Below are 12,405 nucleotides of genomic sequence, written 5' to 3'. Positions count from 1 at the left end.
GATTTGCAATCCATACATAAATAATATGTCATAGCCACAACGTTCGATGATGATGTGTCATGTTATACTTTTTTATCAAAAAAATGGATTCGGCAACGGAATTTAAAAAAAAGGACAGATTTGGGCTTCAATGTCGGTTAAGAATTAAAAAAAAAAAAAAAGAACACAGGCTTTAATGTCGATTGCAACCGACATTAAAGACCTTTAATGTCGGTTGGAAATTTCACTGAAGACCTTTAATAACGGTTGCAACTGACATTGAAGGTTGTGTTATTGAAACCCTTTAATGTCGGTTTAAAGCCTGAATTTCTTCTAGTGAAGGAATCTTCCATATGTGATTATGGACACTTCCATATGGGATTCCATCAATTTAAGTAAGATAACAATGGTAATTATGGAAGATTCAGAAGCATAATTTCAAAGGATAATTCAACGTCATAAGCCTGAATGACATACAGTGTTACAAAGTTAACATCACCATAGCTGGATAAAACAACACAGTAAGCTTCATATCAGACATAACCTTCAAACATTACAATTTCTAATACTTACCGATGGAAGTTTGCACAAGAAACTTGCAGTAAGTCAAATAATGCCATAGCACCTCCATATTGTTTCCTCTCTCAATTGATAATTTCTTCAGTTTAGGAAATGAAACCTGCAATTTTATAATTCTCCAGCTAAAAAAATTTTAATCATCTTAACAATCATGTTAATTAAAAAAAAAAAAAAAAAAAAAAAACACAAATCAACAATTTATAATAATGTTCCCATTCGATAATAACATTAAAATCCAAACATGTTTCATAACAAATTTCTTAGTTTAACTTTATTTTAAACCTCCGCCAATTTTTCATGAAATATGTACGTGTCTGTATGTGTATATATATAATTATAATTTTGTTAAAAATAGTATTTATGTTTTCAAGAATAAATTACCCAATAAAAACCTATAAAGATGAGATATGAGATATTGAGAAAACAATATCTTCAAATCATTAGAAAAGAATGAAGCAGGTCTTTGCAAATTCTGAAGGACTTGAAAACATGCTCAACAGATGCTAAAGATAAGACTCAACTTGGTAAATTGTTCACTAACATAAAAGAACAGTTCAGCAAGAAATATATTTATGGGATTTTACTTCAACTATAAACACAAAACGAAACAAGATCAATATACATGTGTGAGAATTACATGTGGGTCTCCTAATCTGATCGTTAGATGCCCAAGAATATTCCAGAAGACAAGAAGCAAATCCTTCGATTTGTCAAAAACCTCCATAGACAATGATGAACACTAACATAAACTACGCCTATCTCGCAGCATCTCGCAAGAGCTTGCACTAAAATTTAAACTTCTAAACTTGAAACGTCCAAATTTAAATCATTTTTATATGTATTTTAAGTGATATAAAGTGGATTTTTGGACATTTCTATACCTACAATGTCGGTTTAAAACCGACATTAAAGATCCGCTTTTTTAGAAAAAAAAAAAAAAAAACAAAACCGACATTATACATCCGGTTTCACTTTTTCCAACCGATATTAAAGCCCAAAATTCTTGTAGTTATAGTTTTTTAGTTATTGTTTTTTATCTCTACAATATCTCGCCACAATTTTCCAACTTCCAAACTTGAAATGCTCAAATCTAAGTCATTTTTATGTGTTTTAGGTGATTTAGGGTGAGTCTAGACATAATTTAGATATTTTTTAACTACTATTTTATTATCTCGTAACATCTCGCAATTACATTCAATTGTCCAAACCCAAATCATATTTTTATGTGCTTTAGGTGATTTAGAGTGAGTTTGGGCATGTTTTAGACCTTTTTTTAGTTACTATTTTTTTTTATCTCGCAAGATCTTGAAACCCCTAACTCTAAATCATTTTTATTATATGTGTTTTAGGTGACTATGTGGCAATGAATGTCCTACCTCCGTGACAAGAGTTGGAAGATCCAAAAAAGAGAGAATCCCATCAGTTGGTGAAGCTCCCAAATTGCATAAATGTGGCTGATGTAATCCTATTGTATATATTGAGTAGTCAATTATACAAGATTAATGAAAAAATGTTGTCGAACACTTTTGTTATTTTCATTATTATTGGAGATATATGAAAGACACCTAATATTTGTCATATTGTTTGTTGTTGGAGATATATGAAACACACCTAATGACTTATTAGAATTTGTTTGTTGCGAGATACTTTTCCAAGGCATTTGTAATATAGAGACAAGATAAAAGATCATTTATAATAAGATATATCCATGATAATTGAATTCTTCAAATAATATATACATGAATTACAAGTCTCAATGCATCAAAGTATTAGTCTATAATTGAAAGGCCAACTATAAAACCTAAGCCAAAAAAATAAAAAATAAAAATAAAAATATTTGTGCATGATTAAAACATAATTGGAAGGTATACACATTATAATATTGAATTTTTTTCAAATAATATATATATGTATTATAAATCTCAATCGAATTCTACAAAGCATAATAAAACTCAATGTTGTTACTTCACATTATACATGGGAGCGTTTCTTGACATCATGGATATTTATAAAACCTAAATCAAAAGGAAAAAAAAGATATATACATACAACATATATATATATATATATATATATATATATATATATATATATATATATATATATATATAATATGAATTAGAAAATAAATAAACATAAAATGACAAATGTTATCAAGAAAAAATTAACTAAAAAGCAGCTAAAACATGTGCGTAACAGCACTAAATCACATAAAATATATATAAAAATTAAATGATTTGGAGTTAGGCGTTTTGAGTACGGAAGTTGGAAAATTATTGCGAGATGTTGCGAGATAAAAATATTAGCTAAAAAAACTATCTAAAACATGTCCAAACCCACACTAAATCACCTAAAACACATACAAAAATGATTTGAAGTTGGAAATTTCAAGTTCAAAGTTGGAAAGTTATTGCTAGATATTGCGAGATATTGTGAGATTAAAAAAAAAACAGCTAAAAAACTATCTAAATCATGTCCAAACTCACCTTAAATCACCTAAGACATATATAAAAATGATTTGGAGTTTGGTGCCTCAAGTTTTTGGAAGTTGGAAATTCATTGCATGATGTTGGAAGATAAAATAAAATAACCTAATAAACTATTTAAAACATGTTTAAACTTACCCTAAATTACTTAAAACTCATATAAAAATGATTTAGACTTGGGTGTTTCAAGTTCAGAAGTTGGAAAGTTGTTGCGAGATATTGTGAGATGGTGCGAGATAAAAAAAAAAAAAAAAAAAGCTAAAATAACTCTCTAAAACATGTGTAAAACTACCATAAATAATCTAAAATAAGTATATAATTGATTTGATAGTGGACATTTTGAAGTAAGTATATAATTGATTGGGATTGGACATTTGAGTTTAGAATATGCAATATGTTTGCGAGATGTGGCAAGATGTTGCGAGACAAAAAAAAAAAAAAAAAAAAAAAAAAAAAAAAAAGTAACTCCCTAAAACATGTGTAAAACCACCTTAAATCACCTAAAACAAGTATATAATTGATGTGGAAGTGGATTTTTGAAGTTTGAAAGATGTAATATGTTCGTGAGATGTTGGGAGATAAAAAAAAAAAAAGTAATTAAAAAAGCTTGCTAAAACATTTATAAAATCATCCTAAATCACTTAAAACAAGTATAAATTTAATTTGAGAATATACATTTCAAGTTTGGAAGTTTCATCAAGATGAGAAGAAAATTTGACCTAACTCACTCCAACATCAACATAAGAATAAGAGTAAAGAACCAAAAAATCTATAACAAAAAAAAATCATAAAAACTTTCCACAAATATGAGAGAATGTTCGAGAGTAGCTAAAAATCTTAGGGCATGACAAGGAAACTTGAGGGAAGAGAAGTTACTGAAAAATTCGAGAAAAAAGAGAGAAAATGTGGGGAAGAAGACAAAAGTAATGTTTTTCTTAGGGAAGGAGGATAAAATTATTTTTTTTTCCATTGAAGGGCAATTTCGACCTTTCACACTTAATTTGTCCCAAAACTCAATTTTATTTTTTAAAAGTGATCTCAAAAGTCTTTATCTCTCTAGAAATATGTTATTTTTAGCAATTTCCCATTTTGTAGGATGATGAAGATTAGTGAACAATCCAAAAAGATTGGAAAATTAGTGAAGAAATTTGGAGAAAGTTTCATAATTTCCCTTTTGTCATTTTGTATTATTTTACTATTTATTTATTATATTATTATAATATTATATTTTTTCGATATGGTGTGCTTAGAATTTGCATCTTCTTGTGCTTAGAATTTTCAGAGCAAGTGTCTTATTTGGGCTTACAGCCCACGTGGCAATCTTGAACAGCAAGTCTATTTTTCTACAAGAAAAAAAAAATAGTTTTATTAGATTTGACAAAATGGTAACAAGGAGGCCACCTTCATAGAAAAGTCTAGTCCAATACCATTGAAAGTGCGTTGGAAGGAAGTTCCCCTCAAATTTTAACCTATCATCTTTATAAAAATAAATAAATAAAATATTCATTTCTCTCCATTCTTACTCGTCGTCTTTGATTTTACTAACCCTATCTGTTTCACAATAATCTTCTTTAACAGTTATGAAAATGTTCAATTTCTTGCTTTTTTTTTTTTTTTTTTTTTTTGGTTTTATGAAAATTATTGTATTATATATACACATGGAAATTTGTATATTTGAGATTGTGTTTTGTAATATTTAAATTGAAGATAAAATGTGTTGTAATATTGAAACTTAAACGAAATTATGATTGAACATCATTATTATATTTTGGCATATGGAATATGATTATTTTAATTAGAATATTCAATAATTTTTTCTTTAAATGAAAATTATGTTGAAAACTACTCATTGAAATATATAGTACTTGGAAAAAAATCATTCTATTTGGTTGATATCATTTCTTTAAAAAGGGAATACTTCTTGAGGTGACTCATGCCTTATCAATTTTTTATGACGAATCTCGACTACGTTTCCCACAAAAATAAATAAAAAAAATTACAGTGACAAAGATTTAAATGAGGCAGGGAGAAGCATAAAGATGTCATTCTCCGATCCAGACCTGTCCTATGAACATTTCTAATCTCACTAAATTATCCAATCATAGTTTGGCGTATGACAAATTCATCTTACTTATTTTTTTAGTGTGTGATTAGAGTAAAATGCATAAAGATGAGTGCATCATCGAGTCTTATGTCATTCTCCACCCAGACCTGCCCTATGAATATTTTAATCTCACTAAATTGTCCAATCATAATTTATCAGTGACAAATTCATCTTACTCTTTTTTTTTTAATGTGCGATTAAAGTAAGATGCATAAAGATAAGTACATCATCGAGTCTTATGCCATTCTCCACCAAGACCTTCCATATGAACATTTATAATATCATTAAATTTTCCAATCATAATTTGTCGGTGACAAATTCATTTCTTCTTTTTTTAGTGTGCGATTAGAGTAAGATGCATAAAGATGAGTGCATCATCAAGTCTTATGTCATTCTCCAGCCAGACCTACCCTATGAACATTTTTAGTCTCACTAAATTGTTCATTCATAATTTGTCTGTGACAAATTCATCTTACTTCTTTTTTTAGTGTATGATTAGAGTGAGATGCACAAAGATGAGTACATCATTCAAGTCTTTCTCATAAAAGAAAATTTTCTTATGGCTCCCTTTTCCATATTGATTCTCAAAATTTCTTGCTCGAAGATTGTTCTGTTCTATAAAGGTAAATTATGCTCATATATTGTCTAAAATCATTAACTTGCGTTTTGAAATAGTTTTCTTTTTCTCTCTTCCTTTAATTCAACAAAATATTAAGATGCAAAATTGATCATTTAATTTCAAGTAAAGTAATAAATAATGTCTTGTATGTGGAATTATATTAAATTGACACTTTTAAATTTAAACCTCATAAATTTTAGTTGCATTTCACTCCTTTTTCTTTTTTGGACTTTATCAACCCTACAGTGAATACATGTAAGAATAAGTTATTATATAGCATGTCAGTCAGAAATAGATTCTTAGATTTCATAAAATAAATAGTAATTAAAACCACTTCAAAAATTAAGAAATACAATTTTAGAATATCCTAAATTAAACATGAGAATAGTTTAACATTTTCTTTTCAGTATAGAAGTGGTACGAGAAATAAGAGATAAAGATTTAATGAAAGAAAAAAATTGTTAATGAAGAGTTCCTTTACTACCGACGAATATTATATTATCTTTTAAGTTAGGTTAATGTTTGAATGGAGATGAAATATTATAATGTCTAACTAGTACCTATTAAATTCACCTACCTACATTATATATTGTACCTAGGGAATTAATATCCAATATCAAAATCTCTAGTGGGTTAGTAGTTATAGCCCAATAGACTATGAACGCGATTTATTTGTTAGGTTACAAGTGGGTAATATATGGGGTAAAATATCAGAAAGTTATTATTGTAACCATCTATTATTGCTTATTTTTTAAATAATCATAACTACCCAAGTAGCTAGAAATCTTCCTAACATTAATTGAAAGTATAAAATCATTTTTTTATTATTTTTGTTACATAAGATATTACGGTAGCCAACTTATGCTTTATAATACTTTTAGATATCATTAGAAAAAAAAAATGGAGTCTAAGTTATACTCGTTGAAAACACATGTTTTTGAATAAAATATTGGTTTGTCAATATTGATTTATAGTATTAAAATCAGATATGGTGGAATATTTTTTCCTATGGGGTTGATATCAATGAATTAGACCATATCCACTTGGCAACAAACAGCTAATGATCATCAAAAGTAGGGTGATTACCATAAACCATCATTACAAACTTTTTTTTTACCTAAACTCTTTGTTTATCCAAAAATAAAAAATCCATCAATTGAAGTCGTAACTTCTGGAAGAAAATAAATAAATAAATTGAGACGAGTCTTTATTTTGGATTCCAATTTAGGTTTATTCTTTTAAAATTAAATCACAAATTTGAAAGGATAAGTTTTCAGATTTGTGTTTATTTAATTTTTAATTTCCGAAGGTTTAATAAGTTTTTAAGCTTTTAATTAGGTATAATATAGGTTGTTAAAATTCCATTTTAATTTTATACTTAATAAATTTTTTTAACTTTTATTGTATATTGTATTTAATAGGTTTACAATGAATTATTTAAAAAAAAAAAAAAAAGTTAACTACTCTATTTAGATTAAATTTGAATTTGATGCTCTTTAACAAAATTATATTGAATAAAATTTTAAACTTTTAATTTTCTGTCTAATAGGCTTAGAAATTTTGAAGTGTTCAAAAGTTCAATGACTAAATTATAATTTTAAAAGTTTAGTAAACCAAATAGATAAATCTTCCAAATTCATAATTAAATGCGTAAGTTCAAATTATAAAATTAGTATCTATAGAATAGGAAAGTTAAAATTTAGTGTTTACAATTGAATTTAGTCTATATGGTTTGATAAAATTCTTATAAATAATCTTGTCAAACCATAGAGATCATTTATGAGGTTTTATCGATCTATAAGAACTAAATTTTAATATTTAAAATTATAAAGTATAAATTAACTTTTTTTCCCCGTATCAAATTTGTAATTTCACATTATTCTAATAAAAAAAAAAAAAGAAAAAGGAGAAAAAGGAAAAGGAAAAGGGGAAAAAATAAAGTGGGCCCAGCCCAGTGGGCCATTATGCTAACGTCACGGTCCACTTCACAGCCCGCAATTTTGTTCAAATTTCAAAGGTAGTACCAGACGCTGCGCATTGACTCCATCTCCTTCGCACGTGTGAACCATCTCTCGGTCTTAATTTGCATTCTTGACACGTGTTACCTCAGAAAAAAAAAAAGAGAGAGAGAGAGAAACCCTTCAATCTCTGTGCCAATTAATTAAAGCGTGTCAGAGGCCGTTCGTTTCATTGTTTTAAATCAACCGCCGTGGCGCCTTCTCCCGTCTCCAGTTACAACTATAAAGCTTAATCCGAAGCTCCCATTTCCCCCTAACTTTCTGCCATTTTCGCAGACCTTAGTTTCTCTCTTCCTCTCTCTCTCTGAAGCTGTGGGAATCGCAACTGTGAATTTTCATACGATGGAGGCCGAGGAAGGTCCGGCGCACCTCTCGCTGTCGCCGACTTTTAGCAGCTATTCTTCAGGTAGTTGTAGCCTTGCTGAAATTGCGGCCAGAGTTGTTCGGGAAGTTGGAGAAGAACCATTTGCAGATGCTGATAATTATGGCTGGGAGGCTGAAGGTTCGGTTTACCGATTCCGAGAAAATTTGTCCAGCGGCCGTGCGAGGGAATCAGCGGAAGGAGTTAGAAGTAATGACGGTGGTAAAAATGGCGATGAAGATGAATTCGAGTTTGCTGTCCTCAGAGAACCAGACGTGTCTACGAGCTCTGCTCATGAAATTTTTTACAATGGCCAGATCAAGCCGGTTTATCCGCTATTCAACATGGACTTACTGCTAGACAACGGTTCTCGAGTAGACAGCGGATTAGAGAATGTGAAGAAGAAGCCGGCTGTGCGTCGTTTGCCGTTGAGGAAATTGATGAACGAGGAGCGTAAAACGACGCCGTTCTCCTCATCTGGAGCGGACGATCTAGGAGGCGTTCCATCGGAAACATATTGCATTTGGTCTCCAAGCACTGAGAAAACATCGCCTGGAAGGAGTAATAAAAGAAATTCTACAGGATCGTCAAACAGGTGGAAATTTAGGGATCTTCTGTACAACAGTCGAAGTAGAAGTGAAGGAGAGGATGAACTCATGAAGAGGAAGACTATTAAGAAGGACGATAAACTTGGAAATGTATCGAAAGGAAAGGAAGATTGTAGATCTGGCTTAGGCGTAAGCGTAACATCGTCTACTAATTCCAATTCTGGTTTCTTCACATCCTTCACTGCACAGAACGCTCCGTATGGGAGGAACAGAACGGTGAAAGAAGCGGAAAAAAGAAGAACCTACTTGCCATACAGACAACATCTGGTGGGATGTGTGGCTGATGCGAAAGCAACGATCTAGAATTTGCATCCAATTTCTGAATATTTCTTTGTGGTTGAATTGCTGGAGCGCATAACTTTGATTAAAAAAAAACTGGAAATAGTATAGTTTCCAATCAGGTTTAAATTAGGTTTGTTCTCGTGTCTATAATTCTGTATATTTCATCAATTCTTTTTTCTTATTGAAAATGTTGTTTCCTTTTGTTGTGCTGTATTACTCAAACTAGAAGTTGATTGATCGTATCTAATGTTCTTTCGAATGAAGATGTTACAGAATGCTTCTCATCTTTCTCTAGTTTCTGATGATGAATTGTTCCTGTTGTTAATGGTTGATCCATTTTTCTTATCATCCTTTTCTTTTTATCTGTTGGAAGTCGACAAGTTAATGCGTTCAAACAAATATTTCAATGGGATATGATGTTTATTCAACTTTATAATTATGTAAAGAACCACAGGTCGTATATTGAAGTATAGCCCACCACATTAGAATGGTTCATTTTTAGGAATATCGCATTAGAATAATTATTAACATATTTAATTTGGTCAACTAATAATAAGTAAACATGGTTAAGATAAATAAAGCATCTGTTTTTCCATTGAATTTACATAATAATCATGTCTCATTGGATATGTTATCTGGATTGGTTGATATTTAAATTATACCTAACTTTCCTACCAAATGTGATGCAGTTGGTATTTAATCTAAATGCTCATTATCCGGGGTGAATAAAGCTCTTCCATCTTCCAAGTAAGTTTCTTTCTGACTTTTGCTTTTAAATTTAATTTCACTTTCACTAGTCAAGAAGTCATTGTCAGTTCTTGTATTTTTATATACTCATCGATTATGAGTTACAACTGTTACATGTGGGCCAACTTGTACATAGTTCAATTAATTAAGTATATATCCTCAATCAAGAAGTCAGAAATTTAGGTAGTTAAACTAAAAGAAAATCATTGGTCAACTTGAGCATATAGTTCAATTAGTTGGGTATATCCTCGACCAAGAGGTTAGAAATTTGAATTTCTCTAGTTCTAAGGTTCTTGAATTAAAAAAGAATCGTTGCCTTCACGTTTACCTCGAAAAAACCCACATCCCACAAGGAGTCTGTGAACCTCTATTTGGTGGTACAGATTTACTCCTTTTCCATTTTTTAAAGAGGCATAAAAGTTCCATACATTCTCTTGTGAATGTGATAAATAAGTTATCAATTACCATTCAGATTTTTTAATTAAAGATCCAAATTTACATGAATATATAAAGTCTTAGCAAAGAACATAAAATTTAGGATAAATTACAAAAGACTCACTCTCCTATGAACTAGACAATTTAGACAGTTATAGTATACTCTTAAAACATTTTTAATTGGATCATGTATCTTCTTAAATATTGTAACCCCATGAAAAATTATTCTCTGAACGTTCAATAATTTTAGGATGTCCCCGAACAGCCCATACTTTTCTTTCCGAGAGAAATCTTGTCCATACAAAATAAGGACGTGAAAGTGTTCTATCAAACTACACTTTAGGTATAATAAAGCTATAAAGCTACAATTTAGATGTAGCAATCTTGTAGATTTTGCTTTTACTATACTGAAAGAATCTGTGTATTCAAATGGAAAGAAAAGAGAGTAAAGAATGGTTAGTAAATAGTCTCTTTATTTATGAAGATGAAGGGAATCAGGATGTACTTCAGTAGGGACATGTCTCCATACAAAGAATAGAAAAAACTTGTCAATATTCAGTTTGTAAACTATAATATGCTCAGGTACAAAATATTCTTTCACTTCTTGTCCTCCATGTTTGTTCATATTAGACCATGCAAAAGCAATTACTTTGTTCTTAGTTTCCAACAAAATCTCCCTGTCCCAGTTTATCTGTACACTATAGTCCTGATTTGGAGTCTTCCAGAACTCTTTGATTAGTTATGGAAGTTCAATCTATATGAATAGGTCAGATTATTTTTAGGATCTAGATGGGACAAATTTACCCTAGGCCCCCTCAACTTCAATGTGTTTTTATAATAAAGTCATTTTTGAAGGGATTGAAATTTCCCGTAATGGAAGAAATCATGTCCCAATTTCAATTTTATAGAACAATAATTAGAGGACGGAAACACAAGATAAACAAAACTAATTAAACATGTTTTTTGCAGTTCAGGAAGAAGAATAAGGGTTAGGATATCACATACTCATTGAAGACCAATTCTTCGCGTTCCTCTCCAATTCGCGTCGTCTTCTCCCAATCCCATGAACACCGCAATTGGACACCACCACGCGGTCTTCCCCGTTATTCTCAGGCACGGAACCTGTATAGAGTTGTGGGCTTGCACATAAGTTTGGCAGAAGGGAAGGAGGAGAGAATTGAGAGATTATTACTTCTCTGTAAACTTATCTGCAAAATCCAGAGAGCTAGAGAAGCCAGAGAGAGAACGGTTCTCTACCTTTTTTTTTTTTTTTTAGTTTGTTGGGAGTTTGAATTTTAATGAAATGAGGTTGATAGTATAATCACTATGCCAGTTGAACTACGCTCATATTGGCATTTAACATATAATTTCTATATTAATTAATATTTAAATCATATTTAAATATTTATCTCTCATCATATTCACATTAAATTTTAATATATAGTTTTTATATGAATCATATTCATATAATTAATATTTGAATCATATTTAAATATTTATTTCTCTATAAAAATGTATCAACATACATTATATTACATAATGTATCAATATATATTCTTTAACTGTATCTTATACAATTAATTTCATTTAATTAATTTGAACAATTCAAATTATTTCAAAATTAATTTAATTTTCATTAGTCCTCCTCAAATTAATCAACATTCATTAACTGATGGTCACTCTACTAAAGACCGACAGTTGAACTTTTCGTACTATAGATATATTTCTATGTCCTTTAGATATAACCAATCAATAGTGCATTGATCCTTCACAAATTGTTTGTAAGTGCAACTGGGTCAAATTATCGTTTTACCCCTATAGGTACATCTAACTCCTTAATTATGTTGATTCCTCTAATGAACAATTAATCATAGTCCAATTATGATCGAACCACTCTCGAGCCAGGAGTGGGTGAGGCGCTTCATTGTTTAAGTCCCAGAATCAACAACAATTTATCTTTTTACCCTAACTATAGGGAAGAAGTGAATTTCTTGTATAACTGTGTTCCCAGCTTTCCAATTAGACAAATCCCCAATATGGTAAGCTTATTGAGTTGGCGAATCTAGTCACTCTCACTCACTTACCCTTATAGGTAGGAGTTCACAACTCATTCAGGATTAAAGTCAAGTCACATATGGTCATCCTAGTGAAATGTAAGTATTTTCTAGCAACGACGTTATAAAGAGA

At 30.3% G+C, this 12,405-nt stretch overlaps 1 protein-coding gene across 2 annotated transcripts; it reads left to right on the top strand.

The window, feature by feature from the left end:
* The first annotated feature begins 7,624 nt into the window (after positions 1 to 7,624).
* LOC120070794 (uncharacterized) lies at positions 7,625 to 11,626 on the top strand. Of its 2 annotated transcripts, none has more exons than XM_090311387.1 (3): positions 7,625 to 9,166; positions 9,726 to 9,783; positions 11,193 to 11,626. In XM_090311387.1, exon 1 carries the CDS (start codon positions 8,128 to 8,130, stop codon positions 9,055 to 9,057), a length of 930 nt encoding a protein of 309 aa, XP_090167513.1. In that variant the 5' UTR covers positions 7,625 to 8,127; the 3' UTR covers positions 9,058 to 9,166; positions 9,726 to 9,783; positions 11,193 to 11,626. The 2 variants fall into 2 exon arrangements, with proteins under 2 accessions (XP_090167513.1, XP_038878608.1); XM_039022680.2 differs by having other exon boundaries at positions 11,188 to 11,626.
* Positions 11,627 to 12,405: the final 779 nt, after the last annotated feature.

This window comes from Benincasa hispida, chromosome 2, assembly GCF_027475165.1.
Source record: "Benincasa hispida cultivar pf3 chromosome 2, pf3_genome.v1.1, whole genome shotgun sequence".
NCBI lineage: Eukaryota > Viridiplantae > Streptophyta > Magnoliopsida > Cucurbitales > Cucurbitaceae > Benincasa > Benincasa hispida.
This window is presented reverse-complemented; position numbering and strand designations above follow the sequence as displayed.